Genomic DNA, 16,848 nt, shown 5'->3' on the forward strand with positions numbered 1-16,848 from the left:
CCTAAAAATCTATCCTCAGCAAGTAATTAGATAACTATATATACACAGTACATTACTCTTGCAATCTTAATTTTAAAAAAACTGGGAAACAAAGCTAACAAATATCTGTAAATAGAAAAATATTTATATACATTATGCTAAAATGTATATAATTCTGCATAGCTACTCCCCTTCTTTGGCAGGTATAGATGCCCACATGACTCACAAGTCTTTCAGGTCTATTCCGTGTCACATAAATAGGACCTGGGGGAGGGAATGAAGGATGGAAAAAAAGAATGCAGGAATATAATGCCCAAATGCCTGCAATGCTCATCTCTAGGGAAAGGAATTCATGGCAACTTTTGGTCTCTATAATTTTAGGTGTATTCCTACGTTCCTCCCCATTTATCATATCAAGTAGATACAAGGAAATAAAACTCTAAGGTAGCTAAAAACATTTATCCAAGAGACAGAGGTCAAACCCCAGTTCCACCACTCAATAGCTGTAAAACTTTGGGCAAATGAACTTCAATTCCATTTTTTCACCTATAAAGTTGCTGTGGGGTTTAAACAAATTCACGTTTGTAGTGTGGTTAGAATTAGCTGCCAGTGTATTAGCTATGATACAACCATGTAACAGTCGCAAACAATTAAACTAACCCTACCAGGTAAATACAGGACATGATGAGATCTGAGACTGAAACTAGCTCTTGTGTTCTCCAGTAACCTGGCACTGCACTGACAGCATGAATTCTTGGGTATGGCCAACTCTGATCACAAGATAAGACAAATGATAATTTATGGCTAAAATGATTTGCCCCACTTAAAGAAAGAAGGTATCTAAGTGAAAAGAACCACCTCAAAACTTCATACAACATCACCCTGCTACACTGCTTCCTACAACAAACGTTCTTAGGCTGTTTTCAGCGGCTGCTGCTCAGATCCCGTGCCAAACCATTTCACTGATCTCTAATCACGTTAGAGGTGGCATGAGGCAGGCGGATATGCACGTTCTGGCTCTTGAGAGTGATGGCCAACACAGCTCCATCCATCACTTTTCTTTTTTTTTCTTTTGTTTATCAGCCCTGGCTGTCCTGAACTCACTCTGTAGACCAGGCTGGCCTCAAACTCAGAGACCCACCTGCCTCTGCCTCCTGAGTGCTGGGATTAAAGGCATGCACTCCCACCACCCAGCCCAATCCATCACTTTTAGAAAGCTTGTATCTGTAATAGTCTTAACTTATGACTACTGTGTTTCTTAGGAAAGAGGAAACAATTAACACAAACTATTACTTGAGATTTTCAGGTTTTTAGACTGTGGTTTGAAGGAGAAACCTCCTGCTACAAATGAGGGAGAGAAACTGAGGACTTTAACTATACCAGTATCATTCACATTCCTTCTTTCTCACATTCCTGCTTCTCTTTGCAACTAGAGCTAACCTCACTAAAATCCTAGCCAGCTAACTTCTAACAGCAAAATGACTTTCTGAAACAGCTATGCTGGGCAATAATATAAGGAAAACAGTTTTATCTACAGGCTGGGAGACGTAGAAACTTAAGAACAAGAATGATAAAAGGATGATGGTTTAAAAAAAAAAAGTCATTTAATCTCTGTGAGTTCAAGGCCAGCCTAGGCTATAGAGCTAGTTCCAGGACAGCCAGGGATACATGGAGAAATCCTGTCTTAAAACAAAAAACAAAAAACAAAAAAAAAAGGGGGGGGACAGGCGGGAGAATAGATAAATAAAATTTAAATAAACAAACATATTTTTTAGCCGGACATAGTATGTGGTGGTACATGCCTTTGATCCCAGCACTTGGGAGGCAAAGGCAGTCAGACCTCTGTGAGTTCAAGGCCAGCCTGATCTATAAAGCGAGTTCCAGGACAGCCAGGGCTGTTACACAGAGAAACCCTGTCTTGAAAACTTAAAAAAAAAAAAAAAAAAATCACTGTGTACCATATTTAATTATCACCCTGGGGACCTTCTAATATTTTCTTCTTTCTTGAACTAAAATCCTACTGGTATATTTTTACCTATTCATACCTAGTGCATATGAAGAGAGTCCTAGTTAATCTAAACATAAGAAACGGCCTATTTAAGCAATGTTAAGAATATAGATTGTACAGAATGTGTAACTTGGAGCAAATGTGCTTCCTGTTCAAGGGTATCTTCCCCATAACCCAGAGTAAACTCCCTCCAACCAATACTACCTTTGACTATATCACTCCTTAGGTCAGAATACTGTTCCTCTGGGAAACAAGAGGCCATTTGCTTCCCAATTATCCATTCCCTCTATCCTCAACTCTCTCACCTTCTTAATCCCCTAAGAAGGAATATGTACAGATCAAAACTAACTTCTATAAACAGAGATCATAGTTAATTAGTCAGTACTGTACTCAGTTATTTCATAAAACTAAAGCTGAGGAGCCCCAAATACTGAATACTAGCTCTACAGTTACAACCCATGTTCTGTTGAACGGACATACTGGCTTTAGTATAGTATAGAGAGAGTGGGGGGGAAAAGACAGAGCAAAGATTTCCAGCAAGACACAATTAAGTGGACAGATTACTACTCCACAAGAGCTTTAACACAGTGCCTGGAAGATACTACTCAATGAATACTTACTAAAGGAATAAAAATTGAAAGGAAAGAAGCATTATAGAACTAAAACATCTAAGGAAATTAGCCAAAAATTCAGAGAGATCACTGGCTTTCCTTGGCAGGAGTCTTCACATGGTGAGGAAAGGCTGTTTACTGCTAGACATAGATGCACGAAGATAAAGTACAAGCCAAGGTTTCTGGAAACCAAGTCTAATGAAAAGTCAAAAGGTAATGAGGCTGTACCTGCCAACCATCATTCAATTCCTTCTGTTCTGCCTGTTTACCTTAATTGTGTCAATCAAACCTGGCCCACAACTGTGGTTTGGGAGACTTTCAACATCTACTCACCATCTTTTCTTTTCATATTTTTCCTGTAGGAACTCCTTCACTTTTTGTGGATCCCTGAAGTCTGGAATTGCTGAAGATCTATCATCAAATAATCCTAGCCAAATCTGTTTACAGACCTTTGGAAAGAAGTAAGAAAAAAGTGTTAAATTCAATATCTTCATTTAATAAATTTCAAGGGAAAATTCTGATTCTTTTAGAAAGCTATTAACAATACTGCTTCCCATGAAGATATTCACTGCAATCCTAAGTTCAGGAACTAAACTTATTTGCATATGCTGCAGGACATTAATTTCAACAACAGCTCATAAAGAGAACTCCCCAAGGAAACAAGCAGTGAATTGAGATTAGAGAGCACTGGGGCTCTTGGTTTCCACATGATCATGAACTGTAAACCATAGCACTCAATCTGAGGGAACCTCAGTTCCTTTACCCATAAAACAGTAAGTTCATCAACAGCAATTTTAGGGGTCCTTTAGAAAGCTAAAAACCAACCAAAAAGAACACATAAATACCAGAGTCGTGAACAGTCTGTTAATAGAGTATCATAATAATATAAATACAAGCAGGAACAATTCTAGCCTTATAATTGGAGTCTGTGCTTTTCTAAACCAGATGAGAGTCCGAGACATGTACTCTTTTGAAGAGAAATGAAATGACTCAGAACTTAATGAAGACATAAAAAAGAACTATAAAGGAGAAAGATAATAAAGTAGGTTTCATAAAAACATAAAATTCTTTTCAAAAAAATTTAGGAAAAAAGACAAAAAACAAGTAATGAAGTGTTTAAGAACTTTGAAAGCCCTTGAATCCAGAATAGATAAGAAACTCCAAGAATACAACTGTTAAGAATAAAACCACAGGGCCATGCGACAATGGCACATGCCTTTAATCTCAGCACTTGGGAGGCAGAGGCAGGAGGATCTCTAGAGTTTGAGGCCCCTTGTCTATAGAGCGAGTTCCACGACAGTCAAGGCTACATAGATACAAAAAAAATTTTTTTTTTAATTAAAAAATAAAACCACAAAGCACACAACAGAGGTGTGGGGTGGGGGGTGGGGTGCTCTAAACAGTCACTTCACCAAAGACGTTCACATTGCACATAAGTAGTATAATACCATTTGCCACTGAAACGGATGGCGGAAACACTCACAGGATACAGATACATAGTCCATACATTATGAAGTAAGAGGAACTTACTTACTATACTTAGTGATGCTAAATATGGAGCAACTGAAACGCTCCAGAATATAAAATGGTGCAACACTTACAGAAGTCAGTTGGGCAGTTTCTTAAATACTAAATATACACCTACCCTAAGACCAGGTCATTTTTGGAGGTATTTGCTCAAAAAATAAGAAAGTGCATGTCTATTCGCAGCATTATACAGAGTTGTTCACAATAACTTTACTGATAAGCCCAAACAGGAAAGAATACAACCGTGTATAAAAGGTGGCCTAAGAGCTAAAGGATCAACAACTTGCAAAAATCACTTGGTGCGGGGGTGCACACCTTTAATCCCAGCACTATACAGCAAATAAAAGAAACAAACTTCAAGACAATTATGCTGGTGGAGAGAAATGAAACCAAACATAAAAGAGGACCAGCAACACAGCCCACAGGTAAAAATGCCTATGGTCCACTGAAGTCAATCCCTGAAACCCACCATGGAAGGAGAGAAATGACTCCCAAAAGTTGTCCTCTGACCTCCACATGTAGGCATGTCTTGGTAGGCAGGCGGCATATGTACACATAAACAAATACTAATTTCTAAAAAGACCTCCATTTTTTTGTGCAACTGAGAGCTGATGTCACATACTTCTATGTAGTACTCTTTCTACCAATAAGGAAACAAGTATTTCTCAAGTTTAGTCAGTAAACCTGTCACTAAGCTTTTCCAACACACCAAAAAAACTTCCCTCTTTGCTTCCTGCTGATCTACTCTCACATTCTGGTCCCTGAAAAGCTGGGTCTTTCTCCCCATTATCCTATTAAAACAGCAAATAGCAGTCTCTTTTTCTGTTCAGTTTTAATAAAATTAAACTGGAAAAAAAAAAGATTTTTTCCCCCCTTAAGGAAGAGAAGGAACAGAGAGAGCCAATTAAAACTGCAGGTAGTACTGTGTACTGGTGGTAGCATGAGGGAAAGAATGCGTTTAAGAACGGTATAAACACAATGTTGATTTTAGCTAGTTAAACAGGACAAAAGGGTGGGGGGTGTAATAAGACGAACTCTAAGCTAGGCCACGAAAAAGATGAAGGCAAAAAGTGTTTAGCAGAATGAAGGTTCTGGTAGCTGACTACTGCAGTTAAGCTTCATAGTATAAGAACTGGGAATAGAGAAAGGATCAGTGGGGGTCACACAGTAAAATACTTAAATTCTAAATCTAGGAGGTGACAGTTATTGATGGAAAATGGGATATGGGATGTAGGACCACTGGAGACAAAGTGGAGAACTCAAGGGCTATGTGAGTGATCCATGTGGACACTGGTGGGGAGTTTAGTAACAGCAAGAAAGGTGTAAGGAGTTAAAGTCTAAAGTAAACAAATCTTGTGTGACAAAAAGGCACACAAAGTAATAACTTCTATTAACATCAGGAACATGGGGTGTGGGGCTAGAAATAGTACTGAAGAATAATAATGACCCCTAGAAGCCACTATTTGTGAGGACTCAACACATAATGGGATTAGTTCTGATGATCTCTTTGTGGAAAAGAAGTGGATAATCATCCTAATTATAGCGTAACGTGGCTGCGGTGCTTGAGCGCCTGGACTAGCTTAGTCAACTCTGGTTAGCTGTCTGATAGGTCTTCTTATGTAAAATGCAAATAATAATGGGATTTACTTGCTAGGGATAGTGGGCATGTTCCATGAGTTAACACACTGGAATGTATATTATATTATTATAATACTATACTAATACTGTACTAATATAGCATTAGTATATTAGTATTGGTTGTGATATTTCTGAGAAATCTACAGTGATTAGACAAGCATAGGCTAATAAGGGAAAGTCTTATTGGGAATGCAGGAAATTAGGTCTACCTTTAATCCTGCTGCAGGCAGAATCTAAGTGGTCTTGAATAATCAACCTCTGCTCAACTCAAAAAGTGCTTTATAATTTTACAGCAAAAGCTCATTACAAACTTCCATATGTTAGACTCACTAAGTATGTGCCTTATGAAATATTCCTCAACCCTTACAATGCTTCTATAAGTTGAGCTTAAGGAAGAATTAAAAATAAAATCAAAGAAAAAAATGAACTGACACTAGCCAACCAATAAATTCATAAAGCTTTGAGTTATTTTTTCTTTACTCTAGTGCTAACTCATTTTAGAATTACCATCATGATCACTAATAACAGAATGTAAAGGATTTGTAAAGTATACTTTATCGGTCAGTTTGTTGCCAAATGGACACTCCATGTGGATAATTGGAAGTTAGCCAAAAGACTAGTGCAAAGCAGAGTCTGGCCGTAAGGAAACCTCAAGTTAACAGCAGTGGTCCTCAACCTTCCTAATGCTGAAACTCGAACATAGTTCCTCAGGTTGTGGTGACCCCCAACCATAAAATTATTTCATTTCTACTTCATAACTATAATTGTGCTACTGTTAGGAACTGTAATGCAAATATCTGTGTTTTCTGATGGTCTTAGGCAACCTGTGAAAGGGTTGAAAACCACTGAGTTAAAACATAGCATTCCAGGCTGAGTAACAACAACACTCCACCAGCCACTGCAATAGAACATTCAATGAAACCTCAAACAACCAGACAGCCTATGGGAGCTGTGAGCATCAAAGGATTCAACCATGCTGCAGAAATCCAATCATCCCAACAGCAGAACCCAGCCAGAAACCAGAAACAAGGGCTTCCATTTGTATGTCCAGACAGACTTGCCACCTACACTGAAGTAAGGGCCAGAGCTCCAAGAGCAGGTGTGACAGTTGTTGGCACAGCAAAAAACCCTGACAACAAATATGCATGCCCATGTCATGGCCAATGCCCAATCACTTGTATAAAAGGGAAAGGTAAAAAATAGCTACAAGCTTGAGAAGGAGGCCAAGAGGAGGGCAGGATCACTTACTACTGCTTTTAATCCTCTCAAGGAAAGCAAAATGGAACAGAAATGCCAACATACATATTCCCCTTTATGGAGATAAACATTTATTGTCATAAAAAAGGATGGAGAGAATAAACAATGTGGCGCGATTCTGTTCACTTCTGGATGAGAATAAAGAATAAGAGCAGCAGGAGGAGTTGGAGCATCTTTTCTCAATAAAACATCACTACACAGAACTTCAAAAAATTTTGTCTGTTGTCTCCTAGATAGAGATGGAGTACTGACTCCTGATAGTAAGACATAATAAAACACTTAATAATATTGCCCCTAAAATGCAAAAAAGTTAAATAAAAATTTCGTAAGTTCCCGACTCCTACTTTTTAGAAAAAAGAAAAAGAAAACAAAACAAAACAAAAACAAACAAAAAACAAAAAACCCTGAACAGTAAAGAGTATTAGTTACAGAGGAAATGCTATTAGAAACTCTTTTAGATAGTTACTATGAACCTATACAAAAGTCTACTACCAACTTCTATCAATTTCCTTTCAGGGAGACATGGTCTTGCTATGTACATAGTCTAGGCTGACCTCAAACTGCCAATCCTCCTGTCTCAGCCTAGCATACAGCACTATAGATGTTAACTACCACACCCAGTTCTATCACCAACCCTCATCCCCAGTGGTGCTAGGAAATCAAACTCCTGTGCACAGGGACAAGCCCTCTACCTCTGAGATACACTCTGACCTATCACCAACATATTACTTTGCTCATCCCTCCCCCAAGAAAAACCTAAGTTAAATTGATGTAGTGGCATACACCTTTAACCCCAGCACTTGGAAGGCAGAAGCAGGTGGATCCTCTATGCTTGAAGCCAGCCTACTCTACACAGCAAGTTCCAGGCCACATAGGACTAAATAGTGAAACCCAACAACAAAAAAATACAAGCCGGGAGGCAGAGGCAGGCGGATCTCTGTGAGTTCGAGGCTAGCCTGGGCTACCTACCAAGTGAGCTCCAGGAAAGGTGCAAAGCTACACAGAGAAACCCTGTCTCGAAAAACAAAAAACAAAAAACAAAAAAAAAAAAAATACAAGGTAATAGTAGTCTATGATAAAAAAAAATTCCAAATACATGTCATGGTCCAAGTAACACAATAGCAAAGCAAATACAAAATAAACATTTCCATATGCAGTAAGCTTAATTCACTCGGCTATGTTAGTATTCTAAACTACCAGCTCACACATATTTCTCAGTGATAGAGTATCCAAATGATATATAAACTGAACAATGCTTGCAGAGACAAAAAACCAACCTCCATTATTATCCACGTCTCATGCAAAAGAAAGTAACAGTCCTACATTTATATACATTTCAGAAACCATTATATTCCATCTCAACACTTTGCTTTTTATAATGTGCCAGCAAGAATTAACAGGTGCACAACTGAGTGAAAATAGGCAGAAACCGTTTGTGCAGACCAGGGACATGGATTTATAACCCAGCCACATAATCATGTGAAAGAATATGAGACTTTGGAGGGACCAAATCTAACTTCCATATTTTATTGTAGGGTTTTTTTGTTTTGTTTTGTTTTCATTTTTATAGTACAGAATTCCTTGCCTTATAATGTCCTCCTATAAGAAAGCATCAAAGTGCTTATCGTGACTAATCAGACCCAACAAACCCCTGACTCTAGATAACTCTTCCAAGATATCTGGTAGTATTGCTCCTTCCAGACACACCGTGCTCAGCAAGTCCTCCCTGCCCATCCAATCCAAAGGGAAAAGATCCAGCAAACCCCCATGCACACCTCAGGAGGTGTCACTCACTCCTGTCTAATGCACTGCTCCTCTACTCCACCCTGAGGTCCAGCAGGCATAGCCATTTAAGCCAAAGCATCTTCCTACCTCCCTGAACCATCCATAGAGTGAAATGCTTTTCTCCTTTGTTCCACCTAAAATATGTATGCTGACCTAGAACATTTAGTTTCCCAACTTATTTAGTCAGAAATAATAAATTCAGTGATCTCAATTTTCAATATATATAGGCCACAGGTCAGCAAATCACATCCTGTGAACTAAATCTGGCCTAGTCCTCTTCACAGACCAAGAGTTATTGAAATAGCCATGCCTACTTGCTTTCCTAGGATCTGACTAGTTTAGGCTACAATATGTGTATTAATCAGTTCCAACAAAGACCTTAAACTATTTACATCTCATGCTTCATAGAAAACACATGCTGGTTCCTGTTGATTCCTAACATAGGAGCAACATGGACTAACAATAACACCACCCAAGCATCCAAAAATAACATTTAAAGAGAATAACTGAAGCCTATTTAGATGAAGCATTGTAAAAAGGACACAGGAAATAATGCTATAAAATGATGGAAGTCGTTCCCTGGAGGCAAACAGACATTATTACATGGTGCTGTTGAGGGGGAAGTGGGGTAGTTTTAAATGACAATCTCTTCCAGTAATTCCTGTTTGCCTTCAGTGAAAGATTTCTGCAAAACTCCCTGTATACTCAATTCTACTCAAAGCACACCATGTTCCTTTGTAATAATTATTTTCTAAACTTAGGAGTCAATCAGAAAAGTATCTTCCCACATAAAAGTGCCAGCTTAGATCAACATAATGTATCATTTTTTAAAATACTGTTCTTCAAGCGTCAGGCAATAAATAATACAGAATCCATTATAGATTACAAAGGAAAAAGAGGCTCGAGAGAGAAAAATGGTTTGCTTACAGTCACAAGGTTCATAAATTAGTGGTAATGAAATGAAAACTGCAGATTTCTTTTCCTAATCCCATTGTGGAGTATTTAGTTATTAGTTTTTTTCTTTTTTAACGATTTATTTATTTATTTATTATGTATACAGTATTTTGTCTGCATGTATGTCTGCAGGCCAGAAGAGGGTGCCAGATCTCATTACAGATGATTGAACTCAGGACCTCTAGAAGAGCAGTCGGAGTTCTTATCCGTTGAGCCATCTCTCCAGCCCTATTAGTTTTTTCAAATCTGGTTCTAGTTATAAAAACATAGATAAGTGGGCAGCCATAGAGAAACATGCCTATAATCCCAGTACTCAAAGAGCTGAGACAAGAGAATCATGGTGTTTTTTGAGGCCAACCTGAGTTAAACAGGAACTGGAATTAAGTCTGGGCTCTATAGTGAGACTGTCTCAGAACCATCAAATAAAGAAAGAGAGGTTGGGGACAAGAACCCACCCAGTCATCCCTAGTGGTTATGTACTGCTTCTATTTATTAGATAAGTCAGTTCATTACAACCAAGAATTTTTTACATACTCTAAACTTACCTTGCCAACCTCCCTAAAACATATTTCTTCAAAAATTCTGCTATATATAACAAGCATGAACCTTGAGAACAAACAGCTAAACTAATTTGTCTAAGAAAGACAAACATTATATGATCTCCTTCTATGAGGTTCCAAAAATAGAATGGTGGCTACCAGGAGTGGAGGAGGAAACCAGAAATGCTAAGGCTAGGCATCAAAGCAATCTGTTGAATAACACTGTGCCTGCCTAGGGTTAGCAACAATGTATTGCACAGGTAAAAATTTATCTGAATATGCCTCATGTAAATGTACTTACCAAATTAAAGACATAATCTTCAAGCTTAGTATTTGGGAACAAGTTTTGCTCATCACAGTAACATAAACACTCAATAACAGTTCCTTGATAAAGGAGGTGATTGAAAAATCACTTCCAAAAATAAAGAATGGAAGAGGCTGGACATAGCTTAGTTGGTAGAGTATCTAGCATACATGAAGCCCTGGGTTCCATCTCAAGTAATGTGTGCGTGCATGCGCACGCACACACCCCAAAGAAAAGATGTACTTTATCTGAGGACTTTACCTCAAAAGAAATTATTTGTTCTCAATCTAGCAGAAAGCTCAAGCACTAGCAAGCAATGAAGGATGTTGTTTATATGCATAGAGTGCACACCTGCAGAGCATCAGCAATAAAGCTTTCCTTAGTCCTTTGCTTACATGCCCTACCACGTAAGAAGGATAATTTACTTCTAGAAAAAAAAAAAAACCCTATATAATTATTACATTTTCTTTTCTACAGAATTATCTAGACCACCATTCACTGGTGATCTACTACTAACTCTGAGAACTAAAAGTGAAATACCTTTAAAAGGTCAAGATTTACACACAATGTCACAAAAGAAGACAGTAAAGGAAATGCTGGTGTTTCCGTGTGTGTGTGTGTGTGTGTGTGTGTGTGTGTGTGTGCGCGCGCGCGCGCGCTAAAAGATAACATTAAGTTGCCTTCCTCAGTCACTCTCCACCTTAGGTTTTGACATAGGATCTCTCCTTGAACTCAATGGCTATAGTGGCTGGACAGCAAGCCCCCAGAATTCTTCTACCTCTGACTCCCAGTACTAAAGCCACAGGCACATGCTGCTATGCCAGGCTTCTTAAATGTAGGTTCTGAGACTCTGAACAAAGGCCCTCATGCTCATACAACAAGCCCTTTACCAGCAGAGCCATCTTCCCACCCTATCCTCAGACAGAATTTTTAGTGACTTTATGACAGAAAGGAAACATCACAAGATGCTTTCAGATTACAGCAAGATGGATCTAGCATGTAACCCATGTGTTAACAGCTTAGTCCCAATGGTGGTACTACTGGAAGGTGCTGGAACCTCTAAGAGGAGACCTATGGGAGGTTTTCAAAGCCATTACACAAGCCCTTAAAAACAACAGTGAGACCCCAAGCCCAGCCCTCATCCTTCCTGCCTGGGTAATGAGCCATGCAGTGTTGCTCTAAGGCTCTTGCTGCAATATGCTACCTCCCGACAATCCAAGTGACCATAGGCTGAAACCTCCACAATTCTGAACCAAAACAAACCTTTTAAGGCTGGGCATCATTCAAAGACTGATACAGGGGGTCACAGAAATTTCTAGGCCGGCCTGAGCTATAAAGAGATGCTGTTTCAAAAATAAAACACAAAGCTCGGTGGTGGTAGCACACACCTTTAATCCCAGCACTCAGGAGGCAGAGGCAGGGGGACCTCTGTGAGTTCGAGGCCAGCATGGTCTACAGAGTTCCAGGACAGCCAAAGGCACACAAAGAAACTTTCTCAAAAACCAAAATAAATAAATAGGTACACAAATAAATAAATACAAAAACAAATTTAAAAGGCAAAGTAATATTTACTCTTTATAGGTTACCTCAGGTAATTATTACAGTGACAAAAAGTTGACTAAGCTTCCAGGTAAGGTGTGTGGAAAAAGTGTGTGAAATAATTTGTTGGCCAAAAACACAGCAAATAAATACAGCATCTTGCTGTCATGTATATCCTTACCATCTGGCTGGCACTCCATGCCCTATGACTTATAAGAGATATATTTCACTACATCTGCTCCCATTCTATGAGAGTCTAAACACACTTAATAGCTAAATAATTTATAAGCCTATATATAGAAACTAAAGACATACTTTGTAAAACATCCAGCCTTGGTGCACATTTATAAATAACAGTATTAATTGCTTATCATAGCTACTAGCAGCCAAATGCAGAGGTACTTCATTTATGACTATAACCATTAGTTTTATAGTTTTTCAAAATAGTGAATAATTCTTGACCAAGTTCTGAATGATGGGATAATTTCCCTAGATGGATACGTATGATAAGCCAATGCACTGAGGGCTGCAATTGATGGTTTCATGTTTCCATGTCTTTTGCCTTGAATCTTAGTAATCTTTCCCACTGGTTCTGGGTACAGGATTAAATTATATGTGCATATGGTTGTATACATGCTTGCCATTATATAAATGCCTGAGTGACCATATACAGCACATGGCATGCAAGTGAGTTCTATTTGATACATTATTACAAGTTATCCATCACTCATCCATGGTGCTTTCCAGATTAAATTAACAATGTTTCCAATAATAAAAACAATCGGCCGGGCATCCCAGCACTCCAAAGCAGAGGCAGGTGGATCTCTGTGAGTTCAAGGCCAGCCTGGTCTCCAAAGCGAGTTTCAGGAAAGGCGTAAAGCTACACAGAGAAACCCTGTCTCGAAAAACAAAAAAAAAAAATCAAACACATCCTCCAGCACACTGAAACTTTACCATGGTGAATCAGAGGGAAAAGAAAAGACCTAAGAACACTGCCAAAACCAATATACTTTCTGATCTCCTAATTCAAAATCACTCATCTCCAGACATAAATTCATTCATGTACAAGATGTATGACACTGGTATTTTAATCCTAAATATATGGTTTAAGTATGGCACTGTTTTAAAAAGATTTTTTTTGGAGGGAGGGGATAATCAGGCAAACAGACAAGACAGACATAGCATACAGGGCTCTTGGTGGTCAGAAGAAGGCATCAGATCCCCTCGAGCTGGAGTTACAGGCAGTTGTGAACTGCCTGTCTTGGGTGCTTGGAACTCAAGTCCCTACACGAACAGTATGTGCTCTTAACTGGTGAGCCAGGCCATCTAGCTTTGTAGCTTCCTATATTGTACTCAAATCATCTACTAACTCAAAATACTTTATTGCTGGCCAAAATGAGAAACTTTAAAGTGTGCTCTATTCTCTTAAATATGTATTTTAGAACATTTCACAATTGTGAATTCATTCTTCAACATTTTAGAAACAAAAGTACATGTGCATCATAGTAGGTAAATAATTCTATTTCATTTGGTTTTAGACAGGGGTCTCATGCAGCCCAGGCTGGCCCAGAATTTGCTATGTAGCCAATGATGACCTTGAGTTTCTGATCTCTTTCTGAGAGCTGGGTTTACATATGAACTACACAATGCTTGGTTAGTTAGGTAAATTAAGTAATCATTCTAAAGCACTGGGAAGAGAATAATATTTGTACGCCTGACATCCTATTTTCTTCCTAGAAAACAGGAGTTTCTTGTGAATAATGTTTTTTATCAACCAAGCTGAGCTAACCCACTCAGCCTTGCCAAGATTAAAAAAGCATTCCCTCCAGGCATAGCAGTGCACACTTTTGATCCCAGCAGCAAAGGGAGGTGGATCTCTGTGAGTTCGACGCCAGCCTGGTTTACATAGTGAGTTCCAGGACAGCCAGAGCTATATAGCGAGACCCTGTCTCAAAACCTCCCTCCAAAAACAAAACAAAGCAATTCCATACTCTGTGGAGCCCACAAAGGTTTCCTAGTGAGATCTGGGCTTGCTTTACCCAGCAGGGCTGCTTTAGTAGATTGTTTTACCACATGTGTGGTCACCAGGTGATTGGAAGAGTCTACACTTGGCTGTGCTAGGGGGAGGTCTCTTCCTGCACCCCTTGGCATTCCCATAAAAGGCCCTTTAGAAGAGACAGAAGGGGCCAGTGGATAAGGATCCAGGCCCTCCTGAGGCTGTCCTGTGTTTCTATCTGTTTCTCTCCCCTCTATCCTTCTATCTAAATATTTCTCACTTCACCCTCCTCAAGAGTATCCTGGGGAAAAAGTGAAAGGGGACCTCCCACAGACAAATGGGTAAAGCCCCCCATAATGCTCTATTAATTTTACCCATTTTTACAATAGATCACTACTTTTATTAGTAACAAAACTCAAATCTAAAAATAAATAAGCAAACAGCATGAGATTACTGAAAGCCCATTAGAGATCACAGTTACCCTATGACACCATGCTACCCTTCAGAACTAGGGAACCTCTCGCTGTTGAGCACCTGTAAGCACTAGACATCACACACATCTAATTAAAATGTTAGTTTGAAAGGATGGATGGCCTTGAGAGCTCCTCGAGTAAGACCTGAACAAGTTTAGAGCAGTATGACAGAGCAAGCTCTTCTCTTCCCTCCTCCTTCCTCCCTCAGGATTCTGACACCCACCAAAATTGCCTTCTACAGCCAACACGGCTAAGCTTTAAGTATCTAGGTTTTACTTCTAAGTAAAGTTTTAAGTACCTAGGTTTATTACGGGGAAACACTTAGGCATTAATTCCAAATGCATTATCAAATAAGAACTTTCTTAAATATCTAAATACAGAACACAAAAATAACATTTTGAGACAAGGAAACATCATTTTAAGCAACTAATTAAATCATATTAAAATGACTGCAACAAAGTTGAAAATTGCAAAATACTTACTTCATTTCCATGTTTTTGCAGGAATTCAATTTCCTGTTGTGTAAATGTTGTCATGGAGATAGATTTCACCCTGTGAGGTGGATTTAGTCCTCTCCTAAAAGATAAAATATTTAACAAAATTTACTACTGTATATTTTTAAATTATCCAAAACATTTTAGTGTATTTAAACTTACAGGTATTTTCATCCCATCAACAGAATTATCTAACATTAAACTGCTGCTTATCATACAGATACAGTAAATTCAGCTAAACTCCACAGTACTAGCATTCAAACTGCCACAATATTCCTTTGACTCACATTTAATTTGATTTTTATTTAAAAATTATGTATACTGTGGGTGGGTACATGTGCGTGCACATGCTCAGCAGTGAGCAGCACATGTGGAAGTCAGAGGACAATTTCCAACAGTCAGTTCTCTCCTTCCACCATTTTGGTCCAGGTCCTAAGAATTGAACTCAGGTCACCAGGCTTGGCAGCAAGCACCTTTACACATTACTCTATGTAGCTGGCCCAGATAAACTCTTTTTAAAAGAGTGTTTACAAGGAAGATAGAAAAGTAAAAGTTTTTCTGGAATAAGGAGAGGCAAAGTAGCAAAGTAATAGGAAGTAGGCATTGAGAAGGGGATTTTTTTTTTTAGGTTAAAAACAAAATGTGGCTGGCCGGGAGGTAGTGTTGCACACCTTTAATCCCAGCACTCGGGAGGCAGAGCCAGGTGCAACTCTTTGAGTTCAAGGCCAACCTGGTCTAGAGAGCAAGATCCAGGACAGGTACCAAAACTACCCGGAGAAACCCTGTCTCAAAAAAAAAAAAAAAAAAAAAAAAAAAAAAGTGGCTGGTGAGCTAACTCAGCAGGTTAAGACACTGGTGACCAGAGTTCAACCCCTAGAACTCACATCATCCTGAGAACAGCTGACTCCCACTAGCCACACACATGACCTCTGTCCTCCACACAGGTGCTGTGGCACACTCACACCTGCACACATACACAAAATAAATGTTAAAAATTTTAAAGAATAAAAAACAGTATCAGCAACAAATAACCAAGAATGAACTATATCATGCAAAGCAACTGGCCAGAAAAATGTAAGTTATTAATGTAAAAGAAAATACTTACAAAGCACCTACATAGGCACTTAGTATATTTAATATCTTCTTTTGATGCTAACAGTATGACAGACAAGATATTCTTTTGGTTTTGTTGTTTATTTGTAATAATGTGTGTGCATTGGGAGGTATGTAGATGCCAGTACAGGTGCCACAGGAGGCCAGAATAGGGCACAGGAATCCCTAGAACTGGAGTTCCTGGCCAGTGTGAGGTGCTGGAAACCAAACTCAGGCCCTTTGCAAGAACAGTACAGTCACATAATTGCTGAGCCATTTCTCCAGGAAGGGGAAGAGGTGAGAAGGGAGATGGGACATTTTTCAAATCCCAATTTTCTGAAATGAAAACTTATAAATGTGAAAGTTAAATTTTCAGCAAACCAGTTAAAAAAGCAGATTGAACATATCTGAACAAAGACCTGGGTGTGGTGGCGCACACCTTTGATCCCAGCACTCAAGAGGCAGAGGCAGGTGGAAACCTGTTAAAGATAAACTTGCATGTCTACACAGCAAGTTCCAGGACAGCCAGGACTACATAATGAGAGCCCATCTTAAAAAAGAACAACAACAGGTTGGGGATTTAGCTCAGTGGTAGAGCACTTGCCTAGTAAGCACAAGGCCCTGGGTTCCGTCCTCAGCTCCGATCGATAAA

General features: G+C 39.0%; 1 protein-coding gene across 15 annotated transcripts in view; it reads right to left on the minus strand.

Annotated features, from left to right (window-relative positions):
- Agfg1 (ArfGAP with FG repeats 1) overlaps window positions 1-16,848 on the minus strand; it is a 52,606-nt gene that overhangs the window by 20,914 nt on the left and 14,844 nt on the right. For all 15 annotated transcript variants that reach the window (XM_028874110.2, XM_037210204.1, XM_028874118.2 and 12 more), the window contains exons 2-3: window positions 15,093-15,186; window positions 2,932-3,047 (exon numbers count right to left, since the gene is read on the minus strand). In XM_028874110.2, the coding sequence (XP_028729943.1) occupies window positions 2,932-3,047; window positions 15,093-15,186 (210 nt within the window). The remainder of the gene's footprint in view (window positions 1-2,931; window positions 3,048-15,092; window positions 15,187-16,848) is intronic.

This window comes from Peromyscus leucopus, chromosome 13, assembly GCF_004664715.2.
Source record: "Peromyscus leucopus breed LL Stock chromosome 13, UCI_PerLeu_2.1, whole genome shotgun sequence".
NCBI lineage: Eukaryota > Metazoa > Chordata > Mammalia > Rodentia > Cricetidae > Peromyscus > Peromyscus leucopus.